A 16,952-nucleotide genomic window follows, 5' to 3' on the forward strand; every position below is an offset into this window, starting at 1 on the left:
TTTCGGAACTGATTTTGCTCGGATGCAGTTATTCATACGACACTGACCGAGCCAGGGCAACACGATCGTTCTGCCTGCACCGCTTATCTGAAAGGGGATGTTCTGATCAACACAAACCAGCTTCTGCCACGGAAGATGCTGCCATGGCAGGGGCTCTTCCTTGAACATCAGAAATCAGTTAAACCCACAAATGTTTCCTCACCTGCCAATTGCTTTAGCTGTTTTAAAAAATTTATATTTCTGTAGGATCCTGAAAGGAAACCAAACCCTCCATGCTTCAGGCTGTGAAATTAACAGCTCTCCAGCTAGCAACAGGACAAAACTTCATTTATATCTATTCTCTAGCCGCCTTTTGGAAGGATTCATCTAGCAGCTGGTCCTTTAGCAGACACTGGACCCATGTTTTGATCCAGTCAACACAGAAAGATCAACTAATTGGGACGTAAATGCGTGAACAGCTTGGAAGCAAAAGTTTCTGTTTCCCCACCCACATCCAGATTCAGGCACGTTGGCAATCCCATTGGAAAAGCTCTCAGAAATGGCATGCGTGTCTACTTCCACTAAAACAAAGCTTTATAAACACTGTAGTTAACTTTATTTTCCACACACATACTCTGCTTTCGGCATATTTGTACAGTCATTTAAAGATCTGGAGAATTGTATACATCACTCTTCATGCTACAACCACTTTAAAGTGCTGGCTCAATTTCTGACTTCTGTTGAAGCCCAAAATAATAATTTCTATGTATATATAAAATATATACATGTGCATCTAGGAAATTGCCACATTTTACTAACATAACCTAGCGTAGATGGAACCCATCTGCTGGCAGCGGAGAAGCAACGCACTCTGACGAGCAGATGTTACTCAGAAATTGCCAGTCGCAAAATAATTCACCGTTCAGGCAAGGAAATCAAGTACTGCGAGAGCAAAGGTACAACAGAAAAGACAAAGAGAACCAAAACCAAAGCACACAGTCCAGCTCAGCAGCGTTAAATTACACCCCTAAAAAAAGACAACTTGGTTCAAGGGCCCATTTGTGGTACAAAAATCAGTTTTGTCAGATTCAGGTAAAGCTTATCTTTGGTTACAGTGAGGACAAGAATAATTGAACATACAGGTATTTCTCAAACATCAGAACTAACTCTTTAGAGATCTCCCTTCCCTGAATATATAGCTATTGTGAGTTACTTCAACATCAGTGTTGACTATCATCTTCTCCGTGCACGTGAATTCCCTAAGGTGCTTTCCCTACGACATGGATACAGGCTCAATGCACAAAGAGATCAAACATTGAAGTAGCTTTAGTAAACCCTTGCTGCAGAGGTCGGAAGCATGGTGTGCCATCAGTAGCTCTCTGCAGACCTGGCAGCTCTTGAGCTGTCCCACCGTCGGTAACCAGGGCTCACTAGCTGCAAAAGGCTGTTACCAAGATGGACCAAAGAGGCTGAAAGAGCAAGAGGCTGCTTTCATCCTGTCAACATGAACCTGGTGGGAATGAAGCAGAACACAACCACACATGACCAGCTTCTATTCTGGTACAGTTTAGATGGGGAACATAGAATTGCAGAAGGCATGCCATGAATAACAAAGCAAGCATCTTCAAACGAGTCAGATGCTCTTACTCCTTTGGAAGTCACTTTCTTCTCTCTCTCTCTCTATATATATATATTAGTTTCTGCTTTATGATCGGCATTCCTCATACTGGAAATTTTGTGCTCTTACACTATTCAACATTTTTGTTTGAGAGAGCAATAATTAGGAAGTTAAAAGCAGATTAACTCCATCCAAACAGACTGGTTTTATATCTTCACTTGCATTCCTAGATCACAGCTTTTCAGTGATCCCGTTAACCCGTGAAAGCTGTCCAAAGGAGCTGCAGGCATCTCTGAATGATCTGTGTTCTTAGTCAGTCTTTGAGAGCTCTCAAAATACTCTCGAGCCTCCCAGGGACCAGGGCTGAAACACCGTGTAGTTTCTTTCATGTGCACAGAATCAAAGCTGAGAGAAACTGCAACCAGTGAAATTCCAGCCTCTTGCCCTCATTTTACGACTGAGCTCAGAACGAAAGGGAAAACACAGTCAAACAAAATAGCGCAGGACACATTTCCTTCAGCAGACTGTTGGCTTTTCCGAGCAGTGAAAGTTCTCCAGGACCGAGCCTCACCTTAGTGAATAACGACACTAAAGACACCATGCTAGTGCAAAGCTATTTAACACACATTAGCAGTCAACTTCTCCATACTGGTTAAACATGTTAATTTACGAGAAGAATCAGACGTTCTTCTCATATTAGTTAGTTTATTAGTGAGATCAGGTACTACCTTTACATTCAGAAAGAACAGGAAATTCAGACTGATTCACAAGAACAAGCTGCTAATGAAAAAAGACAACGGCCGTATGCCAAGTTCCCAACAGAAGTCTGTTAAGAGCTTGGTATTCATTTTCTCATAGCATGTACAGTCCCTTTCGACACAGCATTCACACCTTTAATTACAGTTTTAGCTTTAGCATTATCCCAGCTAAGCAGTATGCAACTAGAAATTTTCTTGTATAAAAAGATTAAACAACAGACGTAAAGTTTCGTGGATGTCTTCTTTGCTCAAAATAATCACATTTCTCACGCGGACACACATCAACCCTACCCAATCCTATGGTCCTCAGAACACTTACTTCTCCGAAATCATACAGCAGCTTCTGCAACTCATCATCAGACTCACGGCACGTTATTCTGCCGTGCTTTTTAAATTTTTTTTAAATAAAGGAACTGTGAATTCATTTGTTTTTATTCTTTTTAAAGGGGCAGATCAGGGAGTCTGGGAAAAGGAGAAGAACAGGGAAGGTGCAACAGATATGGAATGAAGATTATACAGACTGATAGCCAGTACGACTTTTTCTTCTTCCAATGATATAAGATATAAAGACAAGAATGATAAGGAAGCCAAGTGCCATGCCCACCGCGATGGGAATAAGAAAGTTCAGGTCAGAATCAGCAAAGCATTCTTCGGCTGCGGAAAGAAGAAAAACAAAAAAAAAAGCAAGGGAGAATAAATTAGTAAGGGACACCAAGCATCAGAAACCAAAGAAAGCAAGGAGCAAACAGACGTTTTTGAGAATTTACACTGTACCACATACAATGCTACAGCTAAAGTAAAATCAGTATTGAGTAAAGAACTGACAGAAAGATCGATCTCTTTAGGCAAGTATACTATACACATAATGTGTATCGGTAATATATTTCTTCCAATTTTATGTTTAATTTCATCTTCCTCTAGCGAGCAGTCCACTCAAATAGATTAGAAATGTGAGGACTGAACAGCAGTCTGAGCGTGCATTAGCTGATCACACCTCAGAGTTAAAAACAACAGAGCAACAAAAAAAGACAGACTGCTGTCCTACTGCCTTGCCCAGGCAGCTTCCCAAACCCTGACGGCACTGGCACTGCTCTAGGTGCTTGGCATCAACCAGCGACAGACAGCAAACCAGGTAACACAGCAGAAACTGACTGACAGCTACAGGGGACAGTCAAGATACATATGCTGAAAGCACCGAATGGAAGACACCAAAACACTCTCTCTTTAGCTGAGTAACTTTATTTATTTTCAATTCAAATACAAGAGACGGGTTCTCAGTTTCAGCTGAGAACTACAGGGACCTTACTGAAATCAACATAGGAGAAAAAAAAAGGAGAGACAGCTGTAATGCAACACGCAGTTTTTAATGTACAGGTAAAATACACGAAGAACTCCTTGCTGACACAAACACTCAGCAAGGATTAGCCAACAACCCTGGGAACTGAGTCCAAATTCGGCGATGCACCCCAGACGTGGAGGCAGGGCTCGGCCTTCTTCCCAGGTCTGTTCGGGGAGCAGAGCTCCCCCCGCGCGGTGCCAAGCTGAGATGGTTGGTAAGGTACGATACAGCGCCCGTGGGCTGCTTCAACACCCTAAGGGTGCTCAACTCACACGCTTTCAATAAAGCAGAGCTCCTCCTAAAACCCCCTGGAGTTTGTATTAGGGCAGAGTAAATGTCATGCAGATGATCAGTGCCTTATCAAACGTTAGCTGTTGTTTTAAGTGAATATTTAAATCATTTGAGCCTCTAACTGCATCAGCCTCAGTTACGGGAAATCTACCATCCTGATTTCAGCTCACTGCAGCCCAGTACACACTTGCCACTACCCCTTCACAGGCAGCTACACAAAGCCTTTGGCTACGAGGAAGGCAAACAACACGTGAAGGTTCAGCACCTGAAAATACTAAACTCAGTCTGAAGGCACCTCCTGCCAACAGAGCAACACTGGGAAGGGAAAACAAGCGGAAACGTTCTGACTACTGCGAAAGTATTGGAGCATCTTAAAAGAGAATGACATCTGATGCTTAGTCATCTTTGTTCACTGAAGATCAGCGTACACAATTTAACTACCACGTGCTGGACAATGGGTCATTAACACTGAACAGCAGTGAACCTGCTAAGGACGAATGGTGTCCATCAGGCAGCGCGAGAAATTCCCTCTCTCTCTTCTTCAAAGGAAGGAGATTGCCGCAATACACAGCGCACTACGGCACTGTTACAAGGAATTTCCAGGATAAAGCAGGTTTAGTGTTTCACACCAGGAACATTCCCTCCTTCCCCACTCTCGATTTCCACTGCTGTTGGCACACTCTATCCATGTATTGCTACTGTACAATGGTTAGAAGCTTCAGAGAAGTGTCTTCAGATGCAGAACCTGGTAACCATTCACCACCAGGAGACTCCACATTCTGGCCAGGAGGAATAGCTTTTTCAACATACTTGGTTGAATGTGTCTCCACTTAAAATAATCAGAAATTTTGGCCCCAAACATTAGCCCCGGTGTAAAAGCTATCTTCCCTTTTAATCCCAATCATGAGACGCAACTGATAGCCCCAAATTTTGTGGTTTATTAGTACCTGCTGTGCAATAGAGAACATTGTGGTATACTTAAAAATCTGAAAAAAAAAGTCTTTACTTACAGGACAGCAGTAACTCCTGTTCCAAGTTCCGTCACAGACTCTTGCAGACTGATTTGTACTGATAATTTCACAGAAATTTTATGTCAGCAGTGGCCTTGTAGTTTAAATTCACTTTGACCAATTTATATCCTTAGCAACCTCACTGTTAAGCTCTTTAACAAGAGCTTATTAAAATATTTGTGTTTTTCTTCACATTAAAAAAGCTTCAGCTGACTAAGCTCACACTTCAGAAAGGTGCTAACGTTATTTTGACTTTGTGTAGCAGATGAGAGGGTAGCTTTAACATAATGATTACATAAGCAGCGCAGGCTACAATCAAGATGAAAGGCTATAGGATTAGTCTGCACTTCTTCCTCTTGTCACATCACCACAGAGCTCACCAGACAGCCGATGGTAAAGGGAAGACTAGCACCCTTCTTGATGCAGAAAAGGGTATACAGTCATACTGTTAGCAGAGGAACCGGCTGCGCAGACAGGACTGACACAGCTTCCACCACAGAGGATGAAGCTACTCCCAGAAGGCTCCCTAATGCCTGCCCACTTCTGCTGAAGGCACCGACTGAGCTCATTTTCCAGGACAACTGCAAGAAGAAACTGAATCATTCACAGCTGTACACCAGTTTAACATGGCTGGCAAAATAGTCAAAAAAACACCTGGTCTGACGGAGCTACAATTGACAAAAATGTTTACAAGCAAATTTCTAATGATGTACCAGGTGTACAAACTGTGCCCAAGCACACTGCAGAACGGGCTGCAACACAAAGCGCTAAACACAGGCAGAGGCCTCTTCAAGGAGCACCCTCACCTGCTACATAACAGAATCTCAGATATAGACTGACCAATGTTGACCTTACTCATGTAGTTTATTTTCTTTAAAAAAAAGACAGTACAAGATGTCTGTTTTCAAATCAGTTAAAATGTGAACAAGTTTCCTTAAGAAATAGAACAATCTTTATTATTTAGAGCACATGTTGAACAGGTTCACAGTTCCCTACAAAGCAATACATACAGAAAAACTAGTGGTTTTGTAACAGGCAGTCAGCTGAAACTTAGTTTTTTAAACCAATATACTTACGAATGAAGATTAAGTTGCAGGTTTTTGTGAAGACACTTCTAGTACTGTTGAATTTTGGGAGCAGTTTGCACTAATGTATACTGTCACTTGGAAACCGTGCACTGTTCAAAAACGTGCATGGTCAGCTGAATACAATGGGGTAACTACTCCTTAGCAGAAATGCACGTGTAACTGGTGCCACTGACCATCAGTCACAAAAATGCAAAAAATCTATACGAACTTCTGCATTTAAGCATATATTAATAGGAAAATCATTAGATCCACATTTTTTTAAAAATGGAAAGTCTTGAAGTCTGTTTCAGGATTAAACTTGTAGTAGTTCCCCACTTTCATTAAAAAATTTCAGTAACCGATGCAAAATTCAAGCTGTAGACTACAAGCTATAGTAAGTATTATCCACCCATACTTGCTTCCTTGGATAGTGTCAAAAGTAAACTGTTTTTATGAAAAAAAAATTACTGAGAGAAGTGTATTTTATGATTTGTATACAAACATGCCACAGACATCTCTACAACCCTAGAAAACACTAATAAAACACTAAACCAGCTTTGATGCAGGCTTAACTCATTCTGAAGGGGGAGACAATGTTATGTTCATTAAATAACTGGTTTAGGCAGCTCATGTTATGACATACGCAAAAAAGCCACACTTACCTAAAAGTCTAAAAGACTTTTGATTTTTTCCCATGCAGTAAAACCTGTGTATTACAGCACTAGGAGGCCAGAGACAAGTTGTGTAGCAAGGGTTAGTCTCTACAGAGCTGCAGTTTAAGAGCAGTCCAGTGGCGCTGCATTTTTTTAAGCTAGTTATCCTTTCCATACAGCAAGGTAAAACAGGTGTTGTGGGTCCATCTCAGACTTGTTTGGCTTCTGCTTTCTTAACATTAATAAATGCTACACAGCAAACAATCAAACACAAAGTACATTAAACATTCAGAATGCCAATGGCGGGCAGTTATAATGTGAATTTGGATTGGCAGAGAACCCTTCAAGATGAAGATTTAAAAAGACAGCTCAAGCTGCAACAACAGATACTGGCTCACTAAATGAAAGCACTGTTAAACAATGGGCATTCAAAGCAACAAGACAGACCAGTTCTGTGCAGAGTATGATATAAAGTTAAGTGCACTTTAAAGTTCTGGAATATTTAGAAAGGTTATTCCCTTTAAACTGATGCCAGCAAAAAAGCTTGCATTAATTTAGCAGAACTCTGCCTCAGTTGAATATTTTCGATGATTGCCAAGGTATAATAAGTGATGAAGAATTCAGTGCCTAACAGTAAATTACTTTTTTTTTGAAAGCATTTGGAAATGGCACTGAAGTCTTCCTACATATCCACCATTTGGCAAGCACAGGTTACCCATTTTGTTTGTACAGCCAGGGTATAGGAACGATTCCTGAAACTACACCAAGGCAAGAGTAAACTACTCAAATTCTGTCAAAGCTAAGTAAGTTACTGCTGCCACTTCAAAAGCTCACTTAATCACCAGCCTAAAGTTCAATTCTATGACAAAGTTGTCACTGGGCATCATACATTTCTTGTTAAATATTATACAAGTCAACATAGTGACTAATGCTGCCAGCTTAACTCACAATTACAACTAAGGAACGCAGAGGAGAGAAGCAAGTACAAATTCTATGCTATTCTGGGAGTTGCGCAACGCACATCAGTTTGGAACATGTTCTTGTTTCAGGGTACAATTTGTAAAAAGCAGAAGTAAATCTTAAACACTTTAGGGTTTTTGCAAGATAAAATCTTTAGCCTAGTAATTCATCCAGTATTTGACATCTTCAAAACAGCTACGAAACCCACGTCGTCTTCTTAGTGCAGGAAAACTAAAAACGTAGTTCTGCTTCATCCGAGAAACATTCTCGCTTCGTTTCTCAACTCCAATTAGCTGTGACTAGTAATTACTGCTAAGTTATGGGTCTTTTTTGGACTTCAGAACTTGCACTTGCTTTGTTTACAGTGGAATCAGAACAGGAATCACATTTAGATTCACAGAGTTTGATATCCAGCATAGCTTTTTCTTCTGCCAATTATGTAAGCAACCACTATAATGGCAATCAAGACAGCAAGTGCAGCACCAACTACAACTGGGACTAGAATGCTCTCATCATCCAGCGAACACTCTTGGGCTGTAGGTGAGAAAAGGTTGTAACAAGGAATAAATAAAGACAGAATACTTGCTAAGTGTGGTATAACAATCTGTTTTCCTTAATATGAAGGTGTTCAAGAATCAAGTATTCTTACATCTTTAAACTAAGAGAGAAAGAACTGCAGAGGTCTCATAGGTACATCTAGCAGATAGTAAGCATTATAATCACTTGGAACATTTGATAAACTGTAGTAAGCTAATGGAAGTGCTCCCAGTGTATGAGTTTTCACGTGCACAAGATCTGTACTAGACAAGGGAGTAGCCATTCTTCCACATAAAAGCCACAATGAGGCTTAAGGCAAGTCTAGTGCTTTTACTCCTTAAGAATAAAGTGACCTAGACTCGGTATCAAGAACCCATCCAGAATGGAGACGTGTTACAGAGATGAAATAACTGTAATCAGGAGAAGGAAGCTAGCTGCAACTTGAACTACAGAGTGAAATGGGACCCTAACTCTTTAGAAGGTATTATCATAAATACCGTTTACCCTGCGTACATCCAGGGAGTTAACTTACCTCTGCCTAAAAAAAGGAGTTCAAAAATCTGCACCCAATCTATTTGTCTACAGACTAGTCTAGTAACACTAGATTCTGTGATTCTGTGAACACTCTGCTGCAAGTCTCATCATAGAGTACAAAGACCAGGTTATACTAAAGATAAGAAATGTGTCATTTAAGCCGTTCCAGTTTCCCCCACGCAAGACCAGGATAATGCAGCACACGAACACTTCAGAAACTTTCTTTAGTTCTGGATATTGAAAATTGCTTCTGAAAGAATCTCTGTCAGTTCATTTTTCCCCCCGTATTCCTTAGACTGACAGATAAAAAGAAACGAAACACCTAACGGTATTACCAAAGTCCACTTCTGCTGAAGTTTTGCCCCATTTTCCTATATATTTGAGCTACAAAAACCTGCATGTCAAGATGATGTCACATAAGCATTGCCTTGCAGAACAGGTTTGAAATTAAGTCCCTCTCTTCAGTGTCTCTAGCTCCTTCAAGTTTTATGAAGGACCAACATACCTAGCAGACATTTTTAAAATGAGAACAAAGCTTTCCTGAAACTTGAATGTCAGTCTCAAAAATTCTCTTCATTCCATGTATTACAAAAGAAAAAAAAAAAAAAAAAGAACAATGGAACAAGAGCTTCAAAAAGAAAGTGCTTGTGCCCAATGCTGGTGCTTTTTAGCAAGTAAGAACTTTGCAAGCATTGCAAGAATTAACAAAAAAAAGAACTCTTACCTGTAGAGAACTTGTTTTCCTCCACAAGGAATGGCTGAACCCATAGATTAAAAGTATGCATTTGAAGATCTTCATTAATCTCAAGAGTCTGCTCTTTTCGGCACATGTAAGAACTACCAAGGAAAGCATCCCACTGGCTGAAATTGTTGTTATCTGCACTTGAAATGACTAAACAAAGAGGGGGGGAAAGAAATTTGCATGCCCACTTTAAATACAAAAGAGTTGCCAATACAATCATAAGACTAAGGAGCTGAATCTAGAGCAGCCAACTATTCACCACTGACTACTCTGTAAAACAAGCTAGTCTGAAGCGTGATTGGTCTGCTTAACCAGAAGAAGTCAGGCACTGAAGTTATTACAGTACTTAGCAGTAACCTAACCTCTACATAGATATGACATTAGGCTTTCCTTGTACCTCCCACACATCCCAACATTACAGAGTTGCAAGCATCTTTAACACCCTTTAACTGCAGTAGCCATGACAAGCAGCTTCAAAAAAACCCAACCCCAAAACATACTTTTGAATTGAAAAAAGTATGCTTTAGTTTTTGAAGGACTGGTCTCTTTCCCAGTGAGAGTTAAGCAGGAGTGGTTGTAAGACACAGTAGCATCTTCAATCAAAGAAGGCAACAGCTGGTTTAGGAAAAACAAAAAGCTTCAGAGTTGATACAACCGTATTTCATACCTCAAAAAAAAAAAAGTTACTGAAAACTGTTATAAAGAGTCCCTCTTGACTTACATCTGTTTATCACAAAGTAAGAGACCCCGTTAGCAGAAGTTGCAGGAAGAGAGAATGATCCCACACTGCTGTTTAAAGTAACTCTTATAGCCATTTCTGCTTATTACTTTTGTTCCTACCAACTTGAGGACTTAAGGTAGGAAGTAATAGTAAGCAGGAACAGCACTGAAAAAAACCCTCAGAAGTATCTGATAAACACAGACACTGAATAAAAGCTTACACTTGCTTCAACACAGATACTACTTCTTACCAGAACCATTCAGACGGTTGAGCAGCGTAACATTCACCTCTTTCAGATAAAATTTTTGTGCACCTTCACTTGTATTTTTCTGTTTGAGAAGCAAGAACCAACTGTCAGCGTGCAATTCTACATTTCTAACTTTAAGAATACATGCTTTACAAAGGCTAACACGTTTGCCACAGTCTTACATCTTCTACAACTTCAACCCCACTCCCCATTTGCCTTGAGGCAGTCAGCTAGCCAGTTGCACTTCCTATATGGGAATAGCCTACCACCAGCAAGTGACAGAGGGATTTTACTATGAGTGATCATCACGCAATGGTGTTAAAGGGGAAACTTAGTTTAAAATTAATTACTTACAACAACAAATGTGAAACCAATCAGTGTGCTATTTGCATCATTCAATTTCAAAGTAGCTGTTGTGTTACCACATGTGCCGTCTGCACTAGTTGTCTTTGGATTGACGTTGATCAGAAGAGGCTGAAACACAGACACACCAGGATGAAGACATTCCGAGGCCATTGGGAACACATTGTTTCAGCCAGCAGCAGACCTAGGCTAGAAGAGCTTGTCATGAAGATGACAGCAGGAAGACGGAGCCTGGCTACAATCAAACCAAAGCTACTTCAGTTAAGCTTACATGCTGGTAACACTGAAGCAAACAAATTGCCCAGTGAAGCCTCCTTTTCCTGAGCTAACACAAGAGCCTAGCTTTGGCTCCCTCTGTGGGGAAGGACAGCATCTGCAGGGACCAACTGCCCTAACAGCTAAGAAAGTTCCAGGCTGTTAATGACATTAGAGGTACTCCCCGTGATAAGTTACACTGAATCCATGTAAGGTTTTGAAGCTAGACATTATCCCACAAAACTATTCTGATGTCAGAGAGGTGCTATGTAAAATACCTAGAAGCCATTCCGGACAGCCACCAGTGTACAAAACAAACACCCTGTGCTCACATTTCATACCAAATAACTACAGCAACTTTTCTACTCTTCTAAAACAAAATAGAAGCACCTTGTCTCGGGAAACATTCAGCTGCAGCCCCACAGTAGCCAGAAGACAAGTTTTATTTCCGCTTTTAAGAGAATAGTTTCCCGTGTCTGGATTCTCCACAGGTTTGGGAGCAGTGGTTGGAGCAGGTGATAAAGTGGTGGTAGACGCAGTAGTTACATTGGCACTAGTAGGCAGAACAGTAGGTGCAGTAGTAGGTGTATCAGCAGGACATCTGGACTCTGAAAAGAAATTTTAACCACCATTTCAGTGTTGAAATTTTATCAGTTTTATGACTCAGAGGTCAATTCAATACAGACGCCAATTTCTCCGCTGAAATCTCAGCTCATTGGGAGTCTGCTAATCGCCACGTCAGAAGTCTCGAACTCAGCACTATGGCACAGTACTCCAAACAATTCCCACCTACCGTTTATTCTCAGAAATCCTGTAATGCCCACAGTTTTAAATCCACGTAACATATGCAGTACGACTTACCTCTGCCACACAGAAGTGAAACACACGGAAAAAGGTAGCCAAGTGGTTATAAAAATGAGGTATGTACTTGCTGCAGACAAAGCAAGCAACCCTATTAATCTGTATGTACTGGGATGATGCGCTCATCTCTCGAGCAGTTGAGCTACGAGAAGAGACAACTGGCTCTGGACTATTTAAATGAAAAAGCAGAGGCTACCACCGAAAACGAAAGGCAGTCAGTTAAAAAGCCTAAAGCTCACAGGATCTAATCAGCAACAGTATTTCTGAAGTGCTTACTTTTAATACCCCAGTTACTGGAATACACACTTGACTAGACTACCACCTTGGCATGGGAACCATCTACATTACTACATACTACTAAATCTGTTCTACTAACCTATTTTTCCAGGAAGACAGACAGACACACTAACGGATATTTACATGAGTATTCTTCAACACATTCTAGAACTGGTGGATTTTTTATTTGCTCCCTGCACTAAAGTGCAATACAAAAAAGCGCATTCACAAATTGAAATGCTCACCTTTTTTACCGACTGTGCCATTCTGAACAAAAGCCTGCACAGTAGCATTCCAGAAAATCTGTGTTACGTTTTCTGCTTCAATAAAGTCAGTACTATGACATACAAAGACGTTATTCAGCTGAACTGGAGGCATAGTATCCTTTACAACAACAGTAATCGGTCCTACAAATAAGCACAAATATTTTAATGCCTTATGAACTACAAGAACATTTATAGGTAGTATTATATTTTATATAATTCCATGAGACAGAAGAAGAGATAATTAATTAAATATAACAATCCTAACCTCTCTTGAATGTTTTACCCATGTATCCCGACCTAAAGTGCTAAGTAATGCAGAGAAGTAACCAAGATTCCAGAACTAGACAAGCCATTAGAAAGGTGAACCCTTTTACTTAAGTTTTTATTTATGGAAGAAATATCCTATTATTACTAGGTATTAGTACACAGAAAGCTTAATGCTGTAGTGCTTTTCTAGGTGGAAGGTCACGTAGTGCACACGAAAATGAACCTTCCATATGCCTGTTGTCTGCTAGCAGCATCTCACTGATGAAGGCTGTTCAAACTGTTAACCTTCCCCTCCTGCTCTGTTTAAAGGAACTGAACATTCAGTGAAGCTAATGAAGCTAACCGGTCCGTACTCTCATCCAGCAGGCAGGTATGACGAACAACAGACAGGCAGTATATAGCATAAAAGTCATTAGACACATTATTAGTCCTAACTTTGGAAAAGCCAACCAAGGTCAGGTACACAAGATCTGACACTTGTAGCCCAGGGTGCTTTGTAAGTAGGATTCCGCACTGAACATCACCTTTTCTTTTAGCATCGGGAAACACAGCAGTATCATTGGTGTCATAGGTAAACGTGATGAAGTCCCCCTGGTAAGTTTCGTTGGTTTTTGTGAAGTTCACGCTCCAAGAGTGACCTTCTCCAAACTGCAATGCCAGGAGGGCAGCTTGTGTGTCATTGCCACAGACGCTTCCGTTGTGTGTCACACTGGATGGCAAATTCAAGGTTGCGTTTTTCTACAACAAAAGGGTAAGTTTAAACGTTTTCACAGACAGCAGTTCTTCCTCATGACAACGCTATAAACCTGCTGGAGTTAGATGGCACCTTACACAAGATTAGCGAGATTATTTCAGGTTATTCCACAAAGTTATGAAAAAGGCTCCCTGACATCTGGCTTAGACAGGAGTCATATCAGATTCAAGTACAAAAGCACCAATCTAACTTGGCCGTAAATCTCAACCATGCTGAACTGCAATTTACATTTACTATTTGGGCTAAGGACATTACTACAGTGGTACACAAAATCACCAGCTTTGACCAGTATGCCATTTAAATAAGTGCAATAGAGCAGTTATTTCAGTTATTGGCATCATTAATTGAGAACTTATGTTTTGGTTTAGAAGGAATATTTAGGAATACTCTTAACAACCTACTTAGGGAAAAAAAAGGTGAAAAACCAAACACCCTAGGTAAAGGTGTACTTAAACTTTTACCCAGAACAAAATACAGTTCTCATCAAAAGTTACTGCCAAATACTTACATAATCACTACTGTTTGTTTCGTATTTTATCAAGAAACTCATCATCCATTTTGCATACAGGCACGTAGCATTAGAGGCATCCTTTACATCTACTTCCACTGCATAGGACTGGAAAAAGCCTATAAGATACAATTATTAGCTGTAAACACACTGCTTTTACTTCACTTTCTGGAACCACTTAAGAGGACAGCTCATGACAAAGCAGTAAATTATTTCAGGACTGGATTCAATTTGCCAGACACTGAAAGAGCAGCTAGATTTCCAAAAAGTATTCAAGCTAGGAAGCACACCATGAAGTTATCAAAGCCAGATAAGAACCGGGGAGAATGTTTTCTAGCCCGTTTACCCGACAAAGGCTAATAATCTAAGGGAGGGTTAGCTTTCAGGTGACGAGCGGAGCAAGCCGAAGCACATCAACATGGCACTTCGGCCGCGCGCCGCCTCTGGACCGAGGTCCTTGTGCCACTTCGCCCGCTCCACCCACGGGACAGCTCACACCGACCCCCATGAGATGTGATTGCAGTGCCTCCATCGCCGTTCACAGAATCATAGAATGGTAAGGGTTGGAAGGGACCTTAAAGATCATCTGGTTCCAACCTCCCTGCCATAAGCAGGAACATCTTCCACTAGACCAGGTTGCTCAGAGCTCCATCCAACTTGGCCTCGGACACTGCCAGGGAGGGAGCAGCCACAGCTTCTCTGGGCAACCTGTGCCAGTGTTTCACCACCCTCATGGTAAAGAACTTCTTCCTAATATCTAATCTAAATCTGCCCTCTTTTAGTTTAGAGCCATTCCCCCTTGTGCTATCACTACACACCCTTGTGAAAAGCCCCTCTCCACCCTTCCTGTAGCCCCTTCAGGTACTGGAAGGCTGCTCTAAGGTCACCCCCGAGCCTTCTCTTCTCCAGGCTGAACAGCCCCAACTCCCTCAGCCTGTCCTTGTAGGCGAGGCGCTCCAGCCCTCGTATCATCTTCGCGGCCCTCCTCTGGACACGCTCCAACACATCCACGTCCTTCTTGTGTTGGGGGCTCCAGAGCTGGACGCAGGACTCCACGTGGAGTCTCAACAGAGCGGAGCAGAAGGGCAGAATCCCCTCCCTCGCGCTGCTGGCCGCGCTGCTCTGGGTGCAGCCCAGGACACGGTTGCCTCTCTGGGCCGTGAGCGCTCACAGCTCCACAGCTTCTGGCCCGAGGAGCACGGACGTGAAGCTCCCGGCGCGTTTCTCGCCAACTTTTCACAGCTGTCGGACCCGGGACGCAGCGGCACCCCCCACCCCCCCGCGATCTGCACTGTCGCGACAGCCGCTGGGGAGCGGGCCGCTGACAGACCCCGCGCGCAGGCGGCCGGCGGGGGGAGGCAGCCCGGAGCCGCCCCCGCTCCGCGGAAGCTGCCGCAGCCCTGAGGCAGCCCCGGGGCCTGCGAGGGCCTCGGCAGCCCGCGGCAACCCCCCCCTCCCCCCCTCCGCCATATCCCCCCGCCCCGCGCGCCCGACCGCTGCCCGACGCCGCGTCACGTGCGCGGCGGGGCGGGGGAGCGGCACGCGCCAGCTGGGACGCTTGCCCGCCCTCCCCCCCCCCCCTTCCCCTCCACCGGCCGCACACAGACCCAGCGCCCACCGCCCGCCCGGGCCCGCGCCCGGGCCCGCCCGCCGCCCCGCTCACCGGAGGAGCCGAGCAGCAGCAGCAGGCCGAGGAGGCAGCGCGGGCCGCGCGGCTCCATGCCGGCGGCGGCAGGGGGGCGGCGAGCGGGCGAGGCGAGCGGGCGCGACAAGAACCTCGCCACCGGTCATGTGAGGGGAGGGGCGGCGCCGCCCGCGCGCCGCCAATCGCCGCGCCGGCTCTCGATTCGATGGCTAGCGGACGGGACGCCGGCGGTGCGGTGGCGCGGGCGGGCGGGTCGGTGAGGGAGGAGGGGAGAAGGCGGGAGCGGGCAAGAAAGCCGGTGGGTTTGGGACTGGAAGGAGGTGTAGAGTGTGGTGGGTGCCTGGGGAGTGTTGGGGGGGGGGGGGGGGAGAGGCTGGCTTGGCAAAGACAGGGGAGATGGGGAAGAAGGGATGGAGGCTGGGAGCCAGCAAGGAAGATGGCAGGCCGGTGCTCAGCTGAGGGGAGCTGTGGGGTCGCGGGGAAGGGCCCTCCTGGAGTCCCGTGCTCCTGCTTCGGGTGCTGTGGGACAACTGCAGACAGCGTTTGTAATAACTGGGCACTAGGAGACATGCCCGGTCGTGGGGGAAGGAAATGAAAGCTCCTGCAGAAGACAATAAAACACGTAGACTGATGCAGTGAGACCATGGGAGTGCAGACGGTGTTGGCAGGAATCACAGAGTCACTAAGGCTGGAAAAGACCTCTCAGATCATCCAGTCCAGCCATCACCCCAACACCATGATGCCTGCTAAACCATGTCCCGAAGGGCCACATCCACACGTTTCTTGAACAACTCCAGGGATGGTGACTCCACCACCTCCCTGGGCAGCCTGTTCCAGTGCCTGACCACTCGTTCAGTGAAGAATTTTTTCCTAATATCCAACCTAAACCTCCCCTGACCCAGCTGGAGGCCATTGCCTCTCATCCTATCACTATTTACTTGGGAGAAGAGATCAACACCCGCCTCACTACAACCTCCCTTCAGGTAGTTGTAGAGAGCAATAAGATCCCCCCTCAGCCTCCTCTTCCCCACACTAAACAGCCCCAGCTCCCCCAGCCACTCCTCACAAGACTTGTTCTCCAGACCCTTCACCAGCTTTGCTGCTCTGCTCTGAACACGCGTCTTGAGGAAGTAAAATTAATGTGATTTGTGGTTAAATGTCAGTTAGATGCTCCCACTTGTATACTTGCAATACTGTACCTTTCCAAAGAGTATCACAAAACCAAACCTGGCAAGTTGGGACCACGACGGAGACCCACGCATCATACCGATGGGGTTCCACGCACAAACAGTTGTGGGGTC

General features: G+C 43.9%; 1 protein-coding gene across 1 annotated transcript; it reads right to left on the bottom strand.

Moving 5' to 3' along the window:
- Nucleotides 1-572: 572 nt before the first annotated feature.
- LAMP2 (lysosomal associated membrane protein 2) lies at nucleotides 573-15,797 on the bottom strand. The gene is given in 10 exon segments (XM_075435517.1): nucleotides 573-3,009; nucleotides 9,471-9,638; nucleotides 10,460-10,538; nucleotides 10,811-10,930; nucleotides 11,465-11,682; nucleotides 12,457-12,618; nucleotides 13,269-13,482; nucleotides 14,007-14,125; nucleotides 15,670-15,740; nucleotides 15,742-15,797. Coding segments are annotated over 10 exon segments (1,350 nt in total). The 3' UTR covers nucleotides 573-2,866.
- Between the last annotated feature and the right edge of the window lie 1,155 nt (nucleotides 15,798-16,952).

The sequence above is a fragment of the Opisthocomus hoazin genome, chromosome 14 (genome assembly GCF_030867145.1).
Source record: "Opisthocomus hoazin isolate bOpiHoa1 chromosome 14, bOpiHoa1.hap1, whole genome shotgun sequence".
Classification (NCBI taxonomy): Eukaryota; Metazoa; Chordata; class Aves; order Opisthocomiformes; family Opisthocomidae; genus Opisthocomus; species Opisthocomus hoazin.